The sequence below is a fragment of the Colletotrichum phormii genome (genome assembly GCF_030913505.1).
Source record: "Colletotrichum phormii strain CBS 102054 chromosome Unknown BDP81scaffold_32, whole genome shotgun sequence".
NCBI classification, from domain to species: domain Eukaryota; kingdom Fungi; phylum Ascomycota; class Sordariomycetes; order Glomerellales; family Glomerellaceae; genus Colletotrichum; species Colletotrichum phormii.
Genome location: NW_026851474.1, coordinates 479,894 through 501,036, shown reverse-complemented (window position 1 = coordinate 501,036; position 21,143 = coordinate 479,894). Strand labels below are relative to the sequence as shown.

The following is a 21,143-nucleotide window of genomic DNA, read 5'->3' as shown; positions in this document are numbered from 1 at the left end:
CATTCTTCGTCGCTATCAAGCCCACATGGGCTCAGTCAAGCGATCCAAGCTGTCTGATTGGCTCAGCAACTACATTGACATCATGGATGAAGTCGTTGATGTCGCACTTCCAGCTCTTCTTGACCCAACTACTCAAGTCGCTGATTTCCTCAAAGCGGTCGAGCCCCTCGCTCCTAGCTACTATACGACTGCTACTTTCACCTTCAATCAGACCAACATTGGGAAGCCTCCTAAGGACGGAGAGAAATGTGCTGGAATTCAACAAGCCAACTTCTTTCGTCAATGGGTCAGGTCCTTCCATCCAGACTGGCTATTCAAAGACGTCAAACCCTCCAGTTTTGCTACTTGGCAAGGAGAAGATGAAAAGGGCAACTCTACAGAATCACAAAGAAGAAGGAACGAGACGCCTGTTCCTAAGTGTCCCGCTTGTCCTGGCTCGGTGAAGCATTGGGTCTCTGACTGTCCTCACTGCAACCCGGAGAAAAGGAAGTCTAGTTACGACCCAAACCATCCTCAGACTAAGAAGGCTATTGAACGGGGTCAGGCCTGGCTTCAGAAGCACCCAAGGGCACAGGAGCGACTCAACAACGCTAAAATCTCCTCGTCATCGTCGTCAGACAAGCTGGCTACTCAGTCTTCCTCTCTGTCGGACAAGGAGAGCCCAGGTCAGCGCTCTTCCTACTTCAACCAAGAACAATCAGACTCAGATAGGGAGACGTGTCACAGCTCTGAGTCCTCATCCTTCTTCACTGCCCCAAAGAAAGCTCCAGCAATTAGTCTCTACGCTGGCTTTCCACTCAAGAATAGCATCATCGTTAATTCTGGGACTGGATTCCACATCTGCAACGATCGCTCTAGAATGAAGGATCTAAACTTCAGCCAGTCAACAGAGTTCACTACTGGAGGAGGGAGAATGACAGCTATCGCTCGAGGGACGATGAAAATACGCCCTAATCAAGGAGGTCTTAGGAAGAAGGGATTTACAGTACGGGATGCCTGGTATTGCCCAGACTACCCGGTGACTCTCCTCGGGGCTCAGCCTATGAAGGAGAAAGGTCTCATCTTCACGAATCGCCATCCAGGATTTGAAAACAGAACAGGAGAGGTCCTGTACCACACACCTTGGAAACATGGCCAATATCTCCTGGAGTACAATGGTATTGACTCAACTGTCGATCAAGCCTCCTCTTTCAACAACGACACTTCGCTAGTCCCAGCGACCACGAGCTCTAATAAGCATGTCAGCTTCGATCCTATAGACGCCCAGACAGCAACCAAGCGCGGACAACCTAACTCACGGGATCCTCTCTCGCCCTCTAAGGCAGAGGCCATGCTATGGCATGAGCGTCTCGGTCACCCTAGCGCCGCATCTCTTGAGAATCTGCTCAAGACTAGCCGAGGAATCAAGATTCAGGGGGTGACAACCATTGACTGCGAGGCCTGCAGCACAGGCAAGGCTATTCGTAAAGTCTCAAGGAGGAAGCCTGACCACAATCCAACCGCCCCAGGGGACTATATCTCCATAGACTTCTTTATAATAAGAAGGACCTATAACGGGGAAAAGATCGTCCTTCTCATAAGGGACGAATGGAGTGGATTCACATGGGTTCGCTTTCTTAAGTCTCGTAAGGAGGGACTACAGGCGATTACCCAGATTGCCATATTTCTTGAAAAACAATACTACTTCAGTTTCTCAATACTTCGCCTTGATTGGGAAATAGCTCTTCATAATGCCTTCGACCTATGGGTAGCGGATAACGGTAAGCTTATTGAGCGATCTGCTGTATATACTGGGGCTCAGAATCCAGCAGAAAAGGCTGGTGAGATCATCTTTGAGATTACCAGGGCTCTACGATATCAATCACGGTTCCTAGAGGAATTATCTCCCGAACTGGTGAGAGCGGCCAACTACCTCAGCAATAGAATGCCTCGTAAGAGACATGGCTGGCAAACCCCAGAAGGATTAATGAACACTTGGCTCAACTCTAGGCCATGGTCAACCCATCAAAGGGCTGAGTTTCCTCAACTTGCCCATCTACGGCGATACGGCTGTAAGGCCTACCTTCTTACTACGACCTATCTGAGAGGGGAAGAGAAGGCAAACAAGACTGAGCCTAGAGCCCATGTGGGGTATCTCTGCGGCTACGATAGTACCAATATCTATCGCATCTGGATCCCAGCTATTAACAAGGTCATGAGGACTAGGGATGTCACATTTGACGAAATAAAGCTATACGACCCCAGCAAGGAGGATACTAGTCTCTTTTATCGAACGGAGCTAGAGAGAGTCTTCTCTATTCTGGAGATTCCGATTCCTGATCCTCAGAGTGAAGATCTCCCCATGGATTTACGACTATGGAATGACGAAGATCTCCAGCCGGCTACTGCAGTTGGGCCAAGGGATGTCAGGGAACAGTGCTTCGACTAACAGCGAGAGCCTCAACTGCCTACTCCTACTGGTTCTCCAGGAACACAACTTCACGAGTCATATATTCCTTTAGTTGAGGGGGTGGAAGAGTATGGTTTAACCTATATAGACCCAGAAGAAGAGACAGTTACTCAATAGCTGTTACCATAAACAAGTTCATACTTAGATCAACCTCTCATTCAGGACCCTCCTACTCCCGAGTCAATAACCCATGAAGAGTCACCCACTCCGGAGACTGCAACTCAGGATCGCTCGCCCTCCGTCTTATCATTATCTTCTTCAGCAACGACCGCTGAGTCAACAATCCACGTTGCTGATTCTTCGGATGCTCCACCTCCTACTATAGGTACAGGGAGACCAAAAGGACGACCAAGAGGAAGTCGCAATAACTCTATTTACAATCGAGAAACGCCAATTGGTCAAACTAATCATCAACCAGAGGCAGCTACAAGATCCTCTCGCCGACTTAAGGATAGATCTTCATCAATCAGATCTTCCTTCTTCCAGTTGACAGATTCAACCAAGGAAAAGAATAGATGGGACGACTTCGCTCATGATCTAGGTCAAATCCATCGCAGAGACCTCCCTTCACCTCCCCTGAAATACTCCGAGGCAAAAGAGCACAAGTTCTGGCCTAAGTGGCTGGCAGCAATGAACGTGGAATATCGAACAGTCTGGAAGAAGGGCACCTTTGAGCTTACCAGACTGGAAGACGTCAATCAGAAGATCCATCGAATTCTTCCTCTCAAATGGGTATATACCTACAAGTTCAACAAGCATGGATTTCTCAAGCGATTCAAAGCAAGGATCTGTGTGAGAGGAGACCTCCAGCCACTCAATGGGTTAGAAACCTATGCATCAACACTCGCTGGAAGATCATTTCGCAGCGTAATGGCCCTTGTGGCTCGGTTCAACTTGGAAACCTTACAGCTTGATGCTGTAAATGCGTTTACCAACGCCGTCCTTGACGAACTGGTCTATGTCTGGTTCCCTCCAGGCTATAATAGGCCAAGATCCTGCCTCATTCTTCGCAAGGCCCTCTATGGTCTTAGAAGAAGCCCTCTCTTATGGCAAAAGAGCCTCTTAGACACACTCAAGAGACTTAGTCTCTCTCCCCTTGACGAAGACGACTGTATCTTTATCGGTAAGGGAGTCCTGGTCTTCTTCTTTGTTGACGATATTGCAATCATCTATCGCAAGAAGAACGAACAGAAAGCCCAGCAAGTCGTCAAAGGACTTAAAGAGATCTATGAGATGAAGATCATGGGAGAAATGAGTGTTTTCCTGGGTATAAGAGTTATCAGAGACCGCAAGGCTAGCAAGCTTTGGCTCAGTCTTGATGATTATATCGCTAAGATCTGCGACGAATTCGGAGCCAACAAAAGGAAGAAGCCAACAGGAACACCAATGGGCACTGATAATCTGGTTCCTAATGATCAGGAGACAACTACTGCTGAAGTTCGTCACTACCAGCGACTTATTGGATCCCTCAACTATGCAGCAGTCATCAGTAGACCAGATATCTCCAGAACTACGTCCAGGCTCTCTGAATTCCTCGTCAATCCATCAGCTAGTCACAAGAAGGCAGCCGACTCTTGCCTTGACTACCTCTACCACACGCGTTATCTTGCAATTGAATACAACTCCCAAGGGCCAGGAACTCTCTTCTGCGCCTCAGACGCCTCTTTTGCTGATGACGTCGACACTCGCAAGAGCACCCAGGGATATGTGATGATGATGTTTGGTGGTCCTATCAGCTGGAGCTCATCTAAACAACGTCGCGTCGTCACTTCTAGTACAGAAGCTGAGCTAGTTGCCCTCACTCAAGCAGCAAAGGAATACAGGGCTACTATCCGACTTATCGACCAACTTCAACTTGATCTCGATAGTGACTTCTATCTCCAATGCGACAATCAAGCGACCCTAAGAATCCTGACCACTGAGAGACCTCAAGCGACTAGCAAACTTCGTCACATCAACATCAACAACCTATGGCTTCGCCAAGAAGTCAGTGATGGTCTCATAAACTTCAATTGGATCAAGACCAACGAGATGGTTGCAGATGGACTTACAAAACCACTGCCAGCTCAAAAGCATAGCCGATTTCTAGCCCAGCTAGGTATAGAAAATGTTGAGCAACACGTTAACGCTCTCAAAGAAGCCGAGTTAGTGCAAGCAACATAGGAGAGCAATCTCCTCCTTATCAAAGGATGATCTGCAGGTTGGATCAGTAGTGGTCACAACACCACACAATTCAAAGAAGGGAAATACCAATTTTTGGTCTTCAACACTACATCACCCTACCTTCTGTCGCTCTCGTTGATCATCAGTTATCAATAGCTCTGCTTTATCCAGAGACACAACTTAACAGTTGCCTCTCTGAGGGGGTGTGACAGAATCCATGCATGCTTCTACGCGAGTCATGGACATAACCATTCGGAATGGTCTGACCATCACGAAACAGGCCAGACTGTCATTTCCACCTGGTCCTAGCTCTGCAAGACTTATTAGGATAGCATTAGGCCCACAAGCCTGTGGTGATTCCATCCACTCTTTAGTACGAATAGACGCTCTTTTCTGCTCACTCACATATGCATATTACGCTGGCCACCCTGACTAACCGTCAGTTATGAGCCCAGATGACTCAGCACTGTCTCGACCAATGGGATACCTTCAAATACCTCAACACAGGGCACCTACGGCCCTATTCGCACCGCTTCTTACGCCTCTGCAACTCTAAAACAGAGCCCTCAGGTTCGATCCCACCAAGGGGAGCCGTCGAATAGGCCACAGTCGAATCCAGCTTTAGCAATGCAGTACTACTACATAGCAAATCCTGAGGGGGTGTGACGGAAACTTAGGGTTCCCACAACTACCTAAATGCAGTAGAGGGATCTCTCTTTTGTATATGGCGCAACGGTACAATTCCGAATTCTGTCAGACGGCCTGGGTGGTTGCCCCACCTTTATCCGGCCGTGATGACTAAGCCAGTTGTCCCACTTCACCCAGGGCAGGTGCCAGCCAGCCCATGTGTGTGTGTGTTAGTGTGTTATATTTAACGCCGTGGCGGCAAGGGCGCAGCCGCCCTTGCGGCCGACCTCCCGAAGGGTATATGGCGTGGAGAGCCGTCGCCCTATAACTATTGCTAGATACAGTTCAAATCGTCCTCCAAATCGTGCCTTATGGCTACTATGCGTTCTATCTGTCCCTGGTTCCCGCTGGTGCCCCAGTTCCATTCTTGAATTTTGCGGCTTAAGGCCGGATATGTCTGGAGAGGGCGGCCTGCCGAAACAGGCCCCTCGTACATGTTCTGATTTGTACAAGACCATTCCTGCCCCAGTACTTGGTTGACGACGTGTACTCGCCGCATATCCACTTTTTCTTGGTCGGAGGGTGTGGATATGAGAAAACCCTGGCGAGGGCCCGGAATGGGTCCTAGGCCCCGCATTGGGCTCTGCCCTACCCTTCCCACAGGTAGTTAAAGCCAGCCAGCCCATGGTACCTGCCTATTACTCCTTATCAGCCTTTGCTGTTCCAACACTTTATTATGATCCTCAAGGGTCTTCGGTCGTTACGTGACCACTTGCCTGCTTGTCATAGCGAGGGTCTTAATACTGGCGGGCTCCTTAGGGTACCATCCTGTGTTTTCCTTACTGTCTTGATAGGTAAGGCAGTTGTCATCGTAGCATACTATCCAAGAGAGTTACTTGTAAGGAATTTCCTTAGTAGCGATCCTGATCTGTTTCTCGGGGACAGGTCGCTACTGGATCCTTCTAGGTTATTGATAGTTGCGGGACATGTATCCTGGCTTATCGTAGTTATAGCACCTGAAGACTTCCTTCTGGTACGGTTGTTCTCGTTTGGCCATACTAAGGTCCATCGGTCCACTATAGTATCCATAGGCCGTAGTTTATCGGTTCTGCCAATGGTTATTTCTAGGGCGGTTCTGTCCCAGGAAGCGCGGTTAATAGCGTTTCCCAATGTTTACTTGCGGGGCGTGCTTCCTTTCCCTTCGTCGTTCGTAAAGTCGGTTGTCAAGTTTGATGGCCAATTCGACATATTTTAAAAAGTCGTTAGGTCTGTCTTATCGAGACAGTTCGTCCTTGACTTCCTCCTTAAGCCCTTCATAGAACATAAAGATCTTAGCGTTATCGGAGTAATTAAGTCGGGCGCAGATTCGTCTAAATTCTACAGCATAGTACGAGGCTGACCCCTTCTATCGAAGGTTAGAGAGTTCTCTCTCGTATTATCGTTCCTCGTCTAGTTCTTAGAACAGAGACAGAAGTATATTTTCGAATCCGTATAGTCGTTCGAAGATACCTTGGGTCTCTAGCTTAAGAGTGTTCCAGTCGTTAGTTATTATAAAGTCGGTAAGATATAGTTCGAACCATACGAGGGCTTTTCCCTTTAAAAAGGAGGCGGCATAGATAACCTTCTCGGCTTCTTCCTTAAAGTTCATTCCGTGGAAGCGTTAGTAGGCTCTGATTTACGTAAGGAATCCCTTCAGTTATCCTAGGGTTCCGTCGAAGGCTTAAGGTAAGTTAAGCCTAAGCTTCTCTCGTCCGTCATGCGGCGTAGCGATGATATTAACGGCACCGTAGAGAGTATTAACCTTCTCCGTAAGGTAGTCCGCTTCCTTAGTCTTGTTCTCAAGTCGCTCCATAGCGTCATTAAACATCTAATATTATGGCGATATCGGAGTCGTTCTTCTTAATCTTCTTCTATAGGGCTATATAGACCTTACGAGTAAAGCCAATTTCTTCTTCCGAGTCTTCGACGTCCTTCATTTCTTCGTCCAGGGTTTTAGCAGGCATAGGGACCTTACCCTTGGAGTCGTTGGAAGATGTGGACGGGGTGGCTTTGGAAGACATCGTTGTTTTTACTGTTAGCAGTTTCGTAGGGTCAACTTACTGAACAGGAGCAATTAAAGTGTTACGGCCAGCTAGTCGTATGGGTAGTTTGCAGAAGTTGAGGCTGCGGAACTGGTAACAGTAATCGTAGTCGTTGAATAGTTTCAAGGAAACTATGTCTGTCAATCGTAAGGTAAGGTAAGGCTTCGGTGATCAATCGTAGTCTTGTCAAGGTGATAGCTGAAAGCGGATGTTAATCCTGATACGAAGTTAATTGCTGAAGAAGCTATGGAAAGTCTGTCCTAGAGCCCAGCTCGAGTCCATCCTTATATACAAGTCCGATCCTAACTGAACAGTGCTGAACAGTCCCCTTTGTCTGGATATGTTGGATATGCCGAATATGAAAAATATACTTGACTCGGTTGGATATGTCCCATATCCAACATATCCTTATCCCTTAGTTATCATATCTCTTATCATCACGTGACTTGTACCATAGTTCCTCCGTTCCTGGGGTTTCCCCAATGTTCCGTCCCGTCCTGCATATATGATGCGCCGTAGCCGCCAGGCGTCAGCGGGGCACGCCCTGGTCTCATGTTGGGTCGTAACACATGGCAAGATTATATAATAATTACTCTAGCGTTAATTAGTACACTAATGCACGAGCTATCTTCACCCCATTAAATTGGCAAACACGAATCTATACAAATAGAGATAAGTTACCCCTATAATCTCTATTAACTCTACACCCTAGTATTCACGCGCCATAATTATTTTCTATGGCGTTTTCTATGAACTCTACTATAGTTCGTCGTGTCCTAGAGGTTAGGTATATAATAAAAGTAAGATTATTTTTAAGCTTATCTAATTCCTAGCTTTCAGTATATATCTATTATATCTATTTTACCTAAGAAAACCTCATTGGATTCTACCCCCTATTTTTTTTATCGGATTCTACCCTATGTCTTTACGGTCTCCACTTCATTTTTTATCGTCTTTTCAACGGATTCTACTACAATCCATTGCTGCCAGTATGTTAGGATCACTCGATCTTGGAGTCACAATTCACGCGGAGAGCTACTTCGTCAGCACGATGCGTCTCACGCTAGATGTCGAGCGTAGACGGCTGGGTGGAGTATCCGAAAGCCATTGGCGATCGGAGGAGAAACTAAATCCGTCGGGCGTGGACACTGGACTGGCTCGAGGGAGATAGACGTTCCAAAGATGGATGGTGCCGGACGTGATTGACGAGCACTAGAAACCCCTCTGGGGAGGTAATCACCTCGAAGTAGGCACACCTTGGCCTTCATGGGCCCTGCAGGCTCGATGGACTCTGAGACTTCAGAGTTGACTGCGTCAACAATCCAACCATAACAATCAAAACAACAAAGCGCTCGACCAAATCACCAATTCCTTCTGAACCGCCTCTGGCTACATAAACTTGCTCCATGGGCCAAGGGCACCTCAAGGAGACCCTGATGGGCGGCCGCGCTTGTAATAGCCAAGCTTCCTCTGCACTGTCCTCCCTTGACCCCATTGGAATCGCCATATCCCCAGGCTCAGACTCCTGCACCACCTTGCTGACATTAACGCAATGGGCACTCCGTTCTCGCGTTTCGGTTCGGCAATACTTAGGAGAGACGGCAACGATGGCTTAGCTTTCAGAGAAGGTCCGCGGCTTCTCGGATACAAGACTCGATCTTATGCAGCGGCAGCTGGATCGGCGCAGGGCGGGACCTGGGTTTTGGTAATTAGCAAAAAGCAACGCTTTGCAACGAAGGAAAATAAAGAGGGAGAGAATCACGTACCTGTCGTATCTGCGGGGACGGATGTATTGCGTCGGCAGCTTCGTCGTGTCGCCAACGAAGTCGGACGGGAAGAGCTTCAGACAGGCTTTCGCCTGGGTGACGGGAGTCCATTTCATGATCCTCTTGGCGCTGATTACATTTCCATCCTCGTCCTCGACCGCCACCTAGGCGGCGACGACGCAGCGGTCAATCTCGTCCAGAACGGCAGCCGCCATTTCGTGGAATCGGTCCGCCTCGTCCTTCGCCGGGATATTGTGGTATGGTATCTTGACGCCGAAGGCCAAACGAACCTGGCCGCCAGGCATCATGATGAAGCTCTGCAGTCTCTTGCGAAGCGCCTTTTCGGTTTTTGGATTCGCGTGAGAGACCTCAAAGATTGTGTGTGGGACGACAGGTCGTTCCTGAGGCATTGCGGCAGACCATGAGCCGTCGGGGTAGAGCGTTTGGACAGCGCGCTGGCCGAGCGAGTAGAGCTTGTAATCAGGAAGGACGGCGTCGAAGATTGGTTTTGTCTCCTTGTACACGATGGGACCGATGTGCTCTTGTACGTAGCCGTGGATTGGACCTTGGCTCATCTTCAAGCGGAGCGTCGCGAGATTGTTTCCAGGACGGACCTCGAGTTCAGTTTGGAGCTTTGTGAGGGCGATCGTCGAGTCTTGGGCTAGGAGAGGGAGGAGTCGGCGGTAGGCGACCTGGGAGAAGGACATGGAAGAGTTGAAGCAGCTACAAAGAGCGCTTCCATGATGACCCGTAAGGACGCAAGTTGCAGCATTGCGAGCCATGTCAATTGCGCCGGATACCGCAGGGTCGGTTGGCATGCAGTGATCGTCCATCTAGCAGCGAGTGCACAGGTTAGCAGATGGTGCATCCCTACATGAGGGTTCTCATACTTTGGAGTGTGGGCTGTGCAGAGCAGCAGAAAGAGCACGATGATGGCTGTTCCAATACCTCATGGGAGAGAAAAAGAGTGAAAGAGAAAGAAGGATTTGTTTGATGTGTGGGGTGTATGCGTGAGGTGGGTGAAATAATAAAAGGGAAGGTAGGTAGGCAAACAAAGGGAAGGTGCTGGGTGTTACGAGCAGGTCAAGGCAACCAACTGTGGCACAAACCAAAAGCTTCGATAATGATGACTCCACATCATTTTCCCTTGTTCTGCATTATATAGCTACGCCATGACGGGACCAATCGTTTAGGCCGTAACACTTTAGTAATATAAAGGTTCGTTATACACCGCTATCGATAATCGCACGCATATTATATCCGTTTATTTAGAGTCTTACTCTTAGATATTCGTCATTAAGATATATTGTTAAGTATAGGCGCTTGTCCTTGCTCTCCGCCTTTCGGTGTCTCTCGTCGATTGGCGTTTCTAGTTTTTTATTATTCTTTTTCTCAGGCTAACGTCTTATTCGATTCGTTCTTAATGTTTTCTCTAAGCCTTTACCTTAGGTACGTAGTGGATCTAGCACTAGTCGTGTCTATAGTCGTCCTATTCTACGTGTTCGCTATTCAAGCATTATATTAGAAAGTTTAGATCAGGTCTAAAGGTTAAGTCAAACCCCCCACTTCCTGGCACCCCCCTGTTTCTGGCACCACAAAAACGATGGGATCACAACCCGACCTCCTCATTACTATTAACTATTGATCCTCAACCACACCCACTACAATACAGCTGCCAGCCTCACTAGGGCATTCAGAGTCGCTGGATTCAGCCGTGATAGCCTCCTTTTCACCCGCTTCGATTTGAGCCCGATGGATATCCCTGATGTTCGCGAACTTCGTGTTGGGATCGATTTGAACAGTCTTCCTCTTCCTCACTGCAGCGTTGGTAACTTGAGCCCTCAGGTGAGCTAGTTGCTGCTGGGCAGCTGCCAGTTGCCAGGCCTGCTCTGTGAAGCCTTTTTTCACCTTCCTGAACAGCAGCCGTTGAGTGCTGGTATCATTGTCGAGTTGGGTGTATAAGTGCAATTGACCGCTGAGCTCTGCCAGCTTCCTGGGTGTCGACCAGACCACTGCAGAGGAGGCAGAATCCCATGGCTCAACAGGGGTAGTTTGTTGACCATTATGGCATCGCTTTCTGCCCTGACTAGTTGGTTTGGGTGTGGTGGGCTTAGCAGGAGGCTCAGGTAGTACCATAGGGTTCATCAGGGGCTTAACCATCGCCACAGGGTGTAGACCAGTCCATTTCCAACCACTTCTGATGTTCGAGACTGATAGACCAGCAAGTCGAGCCTTCTGGTAACAGTCCAGGAAGTTCCTTTTACCTATAATGGTAGAGTCGTTCCATTGAGACAAGTAACCGAGCTCCTTCCGATAGGCTGACTTAACAGGGCTGAAGACAGACTGGTCAAGAGGCTGGAGGACATGAGAGGAGTGTGGTGGTAAGAACAGTAAATGGATATTGTTAATATAGCAATTCCACATGAAGTCTGTCGTCGTATGACTCCCATGCCCATCCACAATCAGCAGTCGAGCCTCCCCCTCAGCCTCAGGCATAGTCTGTGGGATGAACACCTTCTCTAACCATTCAATGGCAGTTAAGTCTGTAGTCCAGCCATTATCTGTTGCTGTGAACTCCCACCCATCGTATGGAACGAGATGTAATGGAAACCACTGCTGTTGGACTGTCTTCCCCTTGAAAATGATAAGAGGACGAAGTGCCCTACCCAAGGCTGAGATACACTCAATGATAGAGAACCATGCCCTCGACCCAGGTTGTTTCTTGCGAACAGACGTCGTCTCAGCCATACCCAGCACTAACCCATTAGCTCCCTGACCCTCGAGGATGCCAGTCTCATCCATATTATATCTGTTGGCTGGTTTGATGTCCTTGATCTCAGGGATAGCGAGGAACTTAAACCAGTTCCTAATGACCTCAGTAGATGCCCCATTAACGCGTCTAGAATCGATAGAACGACTTCTCTGAACCTTAATGATAGGGTTCCTTCTCACAAAGGCATAGATCCAGCCTTTTCCCAGTGGTTTGGTATCCCCAGCAGCAGCCAGAACTCGCTCTGCGAATTCCTTTACCTGTTGGTGCGTTGGTGCGAGGCCCAGCGAAGCCTGAATGCGAACCCATTGTGCCAGCTTACTCTCCTGGTCAGGAGACAGCCTCTGCCAGTCAGCAAAAGCCACTTTCCTAGTCTGACCACCTTGGAGACGTAGTTGGAGGGTTGATCGTGGTATCCCATACTCCAATGAGGCTCTCTTTTGACTCTTGCCGTTTGAGATGTCCTCGAGAGCCTGACGAAGCTGATCTTCGGTATATTGAGGCATTAGATATAGAAGAAGGTATGTGCAAAAGATGAGCCCTTTTGGACGCGGATTGAAAATGTTGTGATAAAAGGAGGTTGGGGGTGGGCATTGGGTTGTGGTGGATTTTCGCGTTTTTGTGGGTGCCAGAAACAGGGGGGTGCCAGGAAGTGGGGGGTTTGACTTATCTAGTTGTTATCTTTAAAGGATAGTAGTGTCTAGCTCATGAGTTAGTCATCTACGTAGATATCCTTAATTGGCTTATTATTAATTCTTCGTAGGTAGAATCGAGAGTCCTTCTTAGGTGACGTACCTCAATTATGTACATCGATGTTCGGCAGACATCCACGACACTATGACTTTTGATTGAGCTACCTAATTTGTCCGAAATCTTTGACTACATAATAGAACCCGGTTCGCTTTGAGGAGTCGACTTGCCTTTTCCCCACGTTTTCGCAGTCCGTAATAGATATGGGTACTCCAGCTTTTAAACTTTGCTCATTGGTCAAGATGAAAACGATGCGGAGACAAGCTGTCGTCAGGGCTGATTTCAGCTGGTCACATTGACTCCACCGGACTTGACCTCTTCTCCGCATCATCACCCGACCTTTCGGGACAGAGTTATTATTCCATCACTTACACTACACAATGTGATGTGGGTAATACAAAAGACTCCTGTCTTTCTCGCAGAATTGGATCGATACACCTGAGCTCTTTCGGCAGCATCCGACTAGCCATTGATAACAAGGACAAACATGGAAATTGTTTGGCAGGCGGCGGCGAAGCAAGGCGGCAAACGTTCATCTCAAGATATGTCTTCACTTCTCACATATGTGTTTTCCTAGTTGAAACTTCCCACAACTAACGCAAGTCAATCACCCTGCCAAAGCTGTCGCACACGAAAGAAGCGATGTTATCATATCGGTGCCACAGAAAGACCATACGCTGTCAAACGCGGCGACAGGCCAATCACCGACCCAGTTGACCAGACATCCAACACTCGCGACTCGAGTCCTAGTCCGAGCCGTGTCAGTCTGTACAACCCAGAATCCGTCTTAGCAGACCTCTCCATGCAATCGACAGGGGCAAGGCTTGCAGAAAAGGCCGGAACTTGTCTGATACACCCACATCGCCAGAAAACCGACTGGACAACTTCTGGAGACGCCTTTTCCCTGGAGGAAAGGTCTCTCCGCCAGCGCAATTGGTACGATCGTCACCGCCGTAAGTTCAGGGAGCTTGAAATTTCAGACAACCAACGACGGTATCTTGAAGACGAGGGGGCTTTTCTTGAATTACCAAAGTCGACGACAGACATTCTTCTCCCAATTTACAACATGCTCTTGGATGATCTCATTCCGGTGGTAGATGGAGCTGCGATATTCCGGGACTATAGCAACGGGCAAGCATCAGTCTTCCTCCTTAGGGCAGTCTCCCTCATTGCCTGTAAATTCAGACAAGCAGCTCCATTTCTTAGAATCCATGAGGATGGCGCGATCATGGATCAGGGAGACTTCGCTTCTAGATTGCTCAAGGGCCTTGATGCGTCTATCAAGGCCGATCTCGAGCCCGACCGAATGACCAAAGTTCAAATCCTAGCTTTGATGCATCTACACAACGACGGCCTGAGTGGACTGGATCGCTCATCGAGTTATCTTTCTCAGGCTATATCCGAAGCGTGGGCAATATCACTGCATGTAAAGGTTCCTGTTAATCCCGAACAAGAGCGTTGCGACTTCTTGTGGTGGACACTGCGAAACTTTGATCGGCTGAACAAGCCCGTCATGGGCGCCGCACCGTTCATGATTGATGATACAGACATTGGGATTGAACGCATTGCTCCCCGAAAGGATCACTACCGGTCTCAGCTCATGACCATATCTCTCTCCCTTGGGGATTTGATGAAAACGGCAACTAGGGTCTACAAAGCTAGCTCGACTACAACAGATGATGACTGTAATCCATTTCCCACATTCTCTGAGCTTACCACTGAGATTTGCCTGGATGGGTTCCAGAGGTCCCACAGATGTAAGTGCCCTTGAAGGCGAAAGTAGGTTGTGCCTTTCTCTAATTCCTTAGTGTACTTGCAGATTTGGTATCACGTCGCCGCGATGCTCTCCTGCCGCTATAGCGGACCGAAGAGCGTTCAGTATCAGCGACGCCTATCCTCCGCTGATAGTATACTACGCATCGTCTGTCTTGAAGGCTCTACGAATCTCCCGCCTCTTCCTCTTGTACCTTATGCTATGTCAATGTCTACCACGGTAATCTATCGCGCTCTCAGGGATGGCGAACGGTCACCGGAAGTAGCGTACAAAGATCTTGGAGCATGTTACAGCAATCTCACGATCCTCAGTCAATTATGGACCAGTGCCAAGGGCGTAGCCAGGGTAGTGAGGCGTTTGCAGCAATTTACCAGGCCTGGCGCTGCTCCCATTCGAACAGCAGATGGCGCCTCATGCACTTGCGAGAACATACATCGACACGCAAACGTCGCTACCAACCTGGTCAGCAGTTTTAATGCCTCACACCCACCAACTCAGAGCACGACTGGAAGCTCAGTGCTACCTATATCGAGTTTGGTGCAACCTAGTGAGGGTTGTCAACCGCAAAGTCCCGCAGATAATGATGGTCATCCGGGTGATCAGGCGGATACTTGGGTCGTCGATGAGCTATCTTACTCTCATTTTGACAGGGCCTTTTACGATTTCTTCGACTACGGGATGCCCAGCCTATTTCGCGATTTGGCGACCTGGGACTTTCTCCAAACAGATGCGAATGATGGTTTAGGAGCCTGACCATTATAGCATTTGGTATTAAATCCATGTAATCTTGAAGAAAATCCTTCTACTCGTCTTCCTTTTCGTCATCGGTTGCATTTAAACACAATACTTTAATCTCAGTAGCTACTTATGTTGCTAAACTTTATTGCTTGCCGTTGTTGATCCCAAGACAGCTTCTTCTAGAACTGCGTCCCGAGCAGTAGAGCGTCGTATACCAATGTCTGAAAGCTCTGGGTTTCAATCACAGCACCAAAACTGATTCCATTGTCAGTCCGGAAAAGTGTCCGTTCTTGGAGCGCTTGACTCACCCATGACATTTAATGCCCTCCATCAATCGATCAACAAGCGCCCATAATCTTCGTAGCTCAATGCCACCAAAATGAGGTTGGCTCCGTATGTACTCCCACGCTTGAGCTGGCGTCATCTCCCCGTCGAAGCAAACATGCGGAGAAAGGGCCAGAATCCATTCTAGAATATCCCTGGGTGCGCCCTGGTATGACGGAGGACCAGCAGTACCTTTTATGTTCAGTTGGGCTGGGTCTGCTTGAAGAGAGAGATTTCGGGCCGAGACTGTCAAAATGTGACCCGTTGAGTCATCAGGCTTCTTGGGATCACCATGAATATGTTCAAGGCAAGGACTTTCGAGCCTTCAAATGGAGTCAGCAAGTCTGCAACTCATGAAGCCGTGATTGTAAAAGCAGATCAACGCATCATGGCATCAATGGTTGTGGTCGCACCTTAGAACAAACTCCATACCTGCTGCAATTAAATCAACTTCGCACATTCGGTTGTCGTCACAATCAGGCATGGTAACTGCTCTGTTAGTTTTCAACCACTGCATTCCTGGGTCTTCCTTTTCGGTGTAATGGTGATTCGACAGGGCGTCTGCTGCCTGCTTGTGGTCATCGGCAGTAACATCAGCCGCCCTCTGAGGCTTTACTTGGAGTGGGATTCTGGCAACAGTTCGACCGTCTTCCGATTCTATGTCCGGAGCTGTTAAATGATCGATGGCTCCCATCTCAGTCCGGGGTTCAGCTGTCCCAGTTGGAATCGCGCTGTGCATTCCAATGTCGTTTTTACTGATTGAGTTGCCCCCGAACGCAGCAGGGACCCCGATTTCATGGCGAGAAAGCATTTCTGTCAATGATTCGAGAGCAGCATATAACTGCTCACATCGGATCATGAGTTCAGTTTCTCTATTTCGGGCTCTTTCAACTTCTTGTTCGAGCGACTTGGTGTACTTATCCTTGCGATCACGGTACGACCTAGACAAGTAATCAGTGAAACGCCTCAGCGCTGATCGGGATGCTTTCCCATACCGTTGAGCACTTCGAAGTTGTTCTCGTCGCTTCTCCACCGGGTCTTTCTTGGCCTCTGTGATGCATTCAGACCCCGAACAACGACGCAGTCATACACAGACAGCTGCATGACATGCAGATCTCTGCCCTCTTCCCAGGAACGAACCTTCAGGGTTGAAGATACGGAATATCTTGCTGCTCATGCTGAATCGGTTTCAAAGGGGCAAGAGGAAGCGATGTTGAAGGCTTTCGAAAGATTGATAAGAGGAATAGCTGAGTTGCAATAGATTCCAATTCGATTTTGCTTTCCTTCGTGGTCGATGTTTGGTGTTGTGCAGTGGCTGCAAGCTCTTGACGTTCTTGAAATACAAGATTAACTGAGTGTAAGCTGCGATTGCACACCATAATTCTTCACCTCAGATGGCAGTTTCAGATCTTGCGGTGGTCTCGGATGTTCGGCTGATGATCAAATGGTCCACTTGGTTTCATCTGACGCGATGAGGATATCAAAATTGCCTCTTCGGGTTAGGTCTTACCGCATGTCAGACGAAAGGAGCGCTTCAGGGAGGGCGTGGCGTTTCGATAACCTTATTCAGTGGGTGCAAGCGATGTGGAATCAAACCACTTGATCTTGCGGATTTTTTTCTGTGGTGCGGAATCCACTGATATTGGCCGAAGCGAGTGGATGAGAAGAGCGAATTGGAAATGAAAGAAGATGAGCAGGAGAAGTGTTTGCCAGCACCCCTGGTCACTGCTACTTGGAGCGCTTTCATGATGCGGGTTTCGGGACGTTCATCGACGTTTGGGTGCACGCGTTTGTGATACTGTCATCGACCCTTCCTAAAAAGGAAATAGGGATTACAACATCATGTTGCCCTTGCAGAATGCACAATAACCTCACGCAAGTGTTGGAAGAGGGAGCGACTACCTTACATGGAATAGTCTGCACTTGGAAAAGGGTTTGCAGTATATATGTGTAGCATTGCCTTAGCCTTCTGTCCAAAGTCATGCAAACATTTACTCATCTCGTCCATTTCCACACATAGAACACTCTACTTGATACATCAATCTGTCGTTTTCAGTATCCACGACCTATCATCTTTCTCACCGCACCATTAGTACCATCTTCCCGATATGCGTCAACACATCGTTCTCTCTCTTTGTTTTGCTTCATCCTTTGCGATCGTTTCGGGAAGAACGGTGGGATGTAAAGCCAATTCTCAAACCGGAAAAGCTATTTACACCATCACCAATGATCAGGTGAACTCTGTTGTTGCCATTCCGATATCCGGCAATGGCATGCTCTCAAAGGGAGCAGTATTTCCAACTGGTGGATCCGGCTCGAATTTCCTTGATGGCACATCAAACAAGCCAGCAGCTCCTGATGCGCTACCATCTCAGTCGGCTCTGACTATTGCAGGCAACGTAATAACGCCAACTCCATAATCTTTATTGTTAGCTCTGTTTCTGATCTAAGTCCTGCAGAACTTGTTTGCCGTCAATGCTGGTTCGAATACGGTTACGATGTTCTCAATCGACCCATTGGATCCCACGAAGCTCACCATTGTAGGCCAACCAGTTGCGGTTCCTGGCCAGTTTCCCAACACGATAGCGGCATCAATAAAACATAATGTTGTCTGCGTCGGCTGCTCCGGGGCACAATCTGGAGTCTCTTGCACTACATTCTCTAAGGACGGACTGGAATCTATGGATTCTCTTCGCCCTGTTGGACTTGGCCAGACTACTCCTCCCGCCGGACCGACCAACACCATATCCCAAGTCTTCTTTTCCAATGATCAGGGCACTCTCTTCACTACAGTCAAGGGTGATCCGTCTCAGAACAGGACAGGGCTTCTAGGTGCGTACAAGGTTAGCAGCAAGGGTTCTGTTCAACAGAACGGAGTGCAATCATCGCCCAACGGTACTGCAGTTCTGTTTGGTTCATCGACAATTCCCAAGAGCAATAACCTCTTTGTCACTGATGCTTCTTTCGGCGGGGCTGTTTTATCCGTTGACCCAAAGTCAAATGCCGCTTCTGTCAAGGGCATGGGTGTTGTCAGCGGTCAGAAAGCAACATGTTGGGTTGCAGTGTCTTTGGCCACTGGCAGCGCATTCGTCACGGATGTTGGTACTAACAGATTGATCGAAATGTCGTTGAGCGATGCAAGTATCAAAAGCATTCTCGATCTCAGTCCCAATGGCGATCCTGGTTTGACTGACCTGAGGGCTGCTGGACAATTCGTGTATGCGCTGAGTCCAGGCAACGGCACAACACAGTCTACAATCACTGTGGTAGACGCCGTCGCGAAGAAACAAGTCCAACATTTTGTACTTGGACAGCTCGGTGTTGGGAGAAATGCTCAAGGAATGGCTGTTATGTTGTGATTATAATGTCGATTTGTATTTAGTATCGAGTGACATTTTTATTTCACTTTAAGTCATGTTGTTATAGAACAAGATTTTCTACGATTTACTCGCAATTGTCGCGCCGTCTCCGTTGAGATCTCCAGGCAGTAGCCTCGTTGTAGGTAGTGAACAAAAATGGATGAAGGTCCAAACAATTCGTATCACTTTAGCTCCAGGTAACTAATCAATTTCGCAGTTCTCTTCGGGCTAACCAAGTCACATGATATCCGTCAGAACAAGAACAATCCATTCCATCTCTATCAAACATTCATAGCTTTTTCCAGTTCCACCGACCGCTCATGATGAGCCACTATTGTCCACGCATGAGAAGGCACCTCCAATCAAGCCGTCGGCATAGGCATCAATGATGTTTTGAACGACACCGTACGTACCACCGATGGTCAAGAAAACGGCTAGCAGAATCATGAGCCAGTTCAGCCAGTAGACCATGGCTTGCCACCAGTTTCCCTGTCTGTAATGCTGGTTATCGAAGATCCATAGGTAACCAGGAAGACCGAGTGCCAGAGGTGCGAAAGTCAAACTCCCTGCTAATGCCAACAGGTAGTTGAAGATGGGAATGCCAGACGCCAAGAGGAATGAGACCACGGACATTCCGAGGGTGCACGCGAGCCAGACAGACCAGTGAACAACCGAGTTGTTCTGCAAATGAACAGAATCGCGTAGGATTCTGACGAACAAGTACTTGGCGGCGACATGGATGTAGAGGCAGGCGCTGACCATCAATCCGATCAAGCCGACACCGTACGAAACTTTCTTGACGGTCTCTCCTGCACTACCCAGAGAAGGAGAGGCAACCCACTGACCGCACCAGCGGTAGACGACAAGCGAGAAAGTCAAGTAGGATGCTGTGACGATACCCATGCAAAGATACACAGCCTTATTGTAGTCCTTGGGCTTCTTCATTTCCGAGATAACGGGGAGGAACGCCGAGGTTCCTGCACCAGAGCAGAAGATAGTGGCAACACTCGTGATTGCGGTTACGAAATTGGGGTTTCCGATGACATGATAACCGAGATCAAAATCGCCGGTCTTTGGGGCAGCGGCAGGCCTGTCGACTTGCGTGACAGCAACGCTGTAATAAACATTAGTTAAATCTGCAAAGGTTACGGAGCGCGAGCGACAAGACTGATACACTCGTAGGGAGGTGTTATGGTGTGGGTTGAAATGGAGTACACTTACACGACAATAAAAACGGCGGTATACACTGACAAGAAGCCAGCCCATGTCAACCATGCGATCTTTTCGAATTTTCGAGCACTTGCAAGAATGAAGACACAGGCAGTAGCGACTAACATGAAATAGTTGGTGCAAATGGCGTGGTTAGAGAGCGCATTGAAGGCAACGGATGTGCCGAAAATGCCCGACGCGCCGACGATTGCGTAAGTGACGAGAAACAAGACTCCGACGACTTCCTTCAGCCAAATACCACCCACAACGTTGGCCATATCAGCGATGGAATGGCATCCAGCATGGGCGTTGCGGAAATTTCCTTGGATAATGGCGCAATACGTGTTGAGAAATTGCCAGCCAAGAACATTGATAGCACCGGGCAGCGCACCCAACACGAACATAGCTGAAGGGATTGTGAGAACACCGGTTGCGAAAATTACTTGAACTTCTTAGCTTCGTCTCTACGTGCCTGATTAAGAAAGCTATCTTACCTTTCAAGAAGATGACCGAGGCGTGGATCCAGCCGACGGTACGAAAATCGACCGTTCCTTCACCGCGCTTAAAGACCTCAAAGGCATCTTCAGCATTTTCAAGCTTTCCCGCATCAATGCTACCGCTGCTTCGAGCCGGCGCCGGTGTGATGGCATCGCTCTTTTCAGAATTGGTCTGAGACATGTCGGCGGTGGTTCCGATTGTTGATGCTGATCCCGATGCCGACTAGAGTGGTTGGTTTCTGATGATCCCGTGGTGTGACGGATGAGCCGCGGATATCACCTGAATATAAGATCGTTCCTGATGGTTAAAGTTGGAGCATTTGGTGATATCGATTATGACGAGTGAGATGAACATGAAAGCCTGGCGTGGCTTATCTCCTAGCGGCAAAGATGTTCCGACGCAAGATAGCTATCGAAAGGAAAGACTGCCCAACCCCGCGACGAGCTTCAGATGCCGCTCCAAGATCGTGGGTCGCCGACCCATGGCGACACCCAAAGTCAAAAAGCGCGTTCAGGGGTTGATGTGCGTTTGTGGATTGTCAGTGGGTCGAAACAAGGTTGCTGCGATAAGGTTGGGGTATAAGTGACAACTTGGAGCAGTTGTCGAGCCCATGTGCCGAACTTGGAGTCAAGAAA

The 21,143-nt window shown here is 48.5% G+C and overlaps 6 protein-coding genes across 6 annotated transcripts; 2 read left to right on the top strand and 4 right to left on the bottom strand.

Moving 5' to 3' along the window:
* Positions 1–8,349: 8,349 nt before the first annotated feature.
* BDP81DRAFT_411088 (uncharacterized protein) lies at positions 8,350–9,202 on the bottom strand. Its single transcript, XM_060589151.1, has 2 exons — positions 9,087–9,202; positions 8,350–9,015 (listed from the first exon to the last, which is right to left on the bottom strand). The coding sequence occupies exon 2, from the start codon at positions 8,825–8,827 to the stop codon at positions 8,585–8,587; it is 243 nt and encodes an 80-aa protein (XP_060439005.1). The 5' UTR covers positions 8,828–9,015; positions 9,087–9,202; the 3' UTR covers positions 8,350–8,584.
* A 48-nt stretch (positions 9,203–9,250) lies between these two features.
* Positions 9,251–9,993, bottom strand: BDP81DRAFT_411087 (uncharacterized protein; the record flags this gene model as incomplete). Its single annotated transcript, XM_060589150.1, has 2 exons — positions 9,977–9,993; positions 9,251–9,919 (listed from the first exon to the last, which is right to left on the bottom strand). The coding sequence occupies exon 2, from the start codon at positions 9,917–9,919 to the stop codon at positions 9,251–9,253; it is 669 nt and encodes a 222-aa protein (XP_060439004.1). The 5' UTR covers positions 9,977–9,993.
* A 2,976-nt stretch (positions 9,994–12,969) lies between these two features.
* Positions 12,970–15,485, top strand: BDP81DRAFT_360177 (uncharacterized protein). The gene is made up of 3 exons (XM_060586391.1): positions 12,970–14,363; positions 14,415–15,373; positions 15,427–15,485. Exons 1-2 carry the CDS (start codon positions 13,409–13,411, stop codon positions 15,131–15,133), a joined length of 1,674 nt encoding a protein of 557 aa, XP_060439003.1. The 5' UTR covers positions 12,970–13,408; the 3' UTR covers positions 15,134–15,373; positions 15,427–15,485.
* Positions 15,216–16,760, bottom strand: BDP81DRAFT_506515 (uncharacterized protein). Its single transcript, XM_060595666.1, has 5 exons — positions 16,583–16,760; positions 16,438–16,492; positions 15,856–16,383; positions 15,427–15,765; positions 15,216–15,373 (listed from the first exon to the last, which is right to left on the bottom strand). The coding sequence occupies exons 1-5, from the start codon at positions 16,617–16,619 to the stop codon at positions 15,298–15,300; spliced, it is 1,035 nt and encodes a 344-aa protein (XP_060439002.1). The 5' UTR covers positions 16,620–16,760; the 3' UTR covers positions 15,216–15,297.
* Positions 16,761–17,550: 790 nt separating this feature from the next.
* BDP81DRAFT_455005 (uncharacterized protein) lies at positions 17,551–18,801 on the top strand (the record flags this gene model as incomplete). Its single annotated transcript, XM_060593017.1, has 2 exons — positions 17,551–17,841; positions 17,902–18,801. The coding sequence occupies 2 exons, from the start codon at positions 17,551–17,553 to the stop codon at positions 18,799–18,801; spliced, it is 1,191 nt and encodes a 396-aa protein (XP_060439001.1).
* Positions 18,802–18,875: 74 nt separating this feature from the next.
* On the bottom strand, positions 18,876–20,958 carry BDP81DRAFT_476081 (transmembrane amino acid transporter). Its single transcript, XM_060594760.1, has 3 exons — positions 20,505–20,958; positions 20,023–20,452; positions 18,876–19,915 (listed from the first exon to the last, which is right to left on the bottom strand). Exons 1-3 carry the CDS (start codon positions 20,686–20,688, stop codon positions 19,120–19,122), a joined length of 1,410 nt encoding a protein of 469 aa, XP_060439000.1. The 5' UTR covers positions 20,689–20,958; the 3' UTR covers positions 18,876–19,119.
* Positions 20,959–21,143: the final 185 nt, after the last annotated feature.

Bases quoted from the DNA above. Each gene is read 5' to 3' on its own strand.
- BDP81DRAFT_411088 (XM_060589151.1), bottom strand. From the start codon at position 8,827: ATGGCGATTCCAATGGGGTCAAGGGAGGACAGTGCAGAGGAAGCTTGG.
- BDP81DRAFT_360177 (XM_060586391.1), top strand. From the start codon at position 13,409: ATGCAATCGACAGGGGCAAGGCTTGCAGAAAAGGCCGGAACTTGTCTG. The intron at 14,364-14,414 runs GTAAGTGCCCTT...CTAATTCCTTAG, and splicing joins GTTCCAGAGGTCCCACAGAT to TGTACTTGCAGATTTGGTAT.
- BDP81DRAFT_506515 (XM_060595666.1), bottom strand. From the start codon at position 16,619: ATGAGCAGCAAGATATTCCGTATCTTCAACCCTGAAG. The intron at 16,384-16,437 runs GTATGGGAAAGC...TTACTTGTCTAG, and splicing joins CAACTTCGAAGTGCTCAACG to GTCGTACCGTGATCGCAAGG. The intron at 15,766-15,855 runs GTGCGACCACAA...CTCCATTTGAAG, and splicing joins GGTATGGAGTTTGTTCTAAG to GCTCGAAAGTCCTTGCCTTG.
- BDP81DRAFT_476081 (XM_060594760.1), bottom strand. From the start codon at position 20,688: ATGTCTCAGACCAATTCTGAAAAGAGCGATGCCATCACACCGGCGCCG. The intron at 20,453-20,504 runs GTAAGATAGCTT...AAGAAGTTCAAG, and splicing joins CTCGGTCATCTTCTTGAAAG to TAATTTTCGCAACCGGTGTT. The intron at 19,916-20,022 runs GTAAGTGTACTC...TGTTTATTACAG, and splicing joins ACCGCCGTTTTTATTGTCGT to CGTTGCTGTCACGCAAGTCG.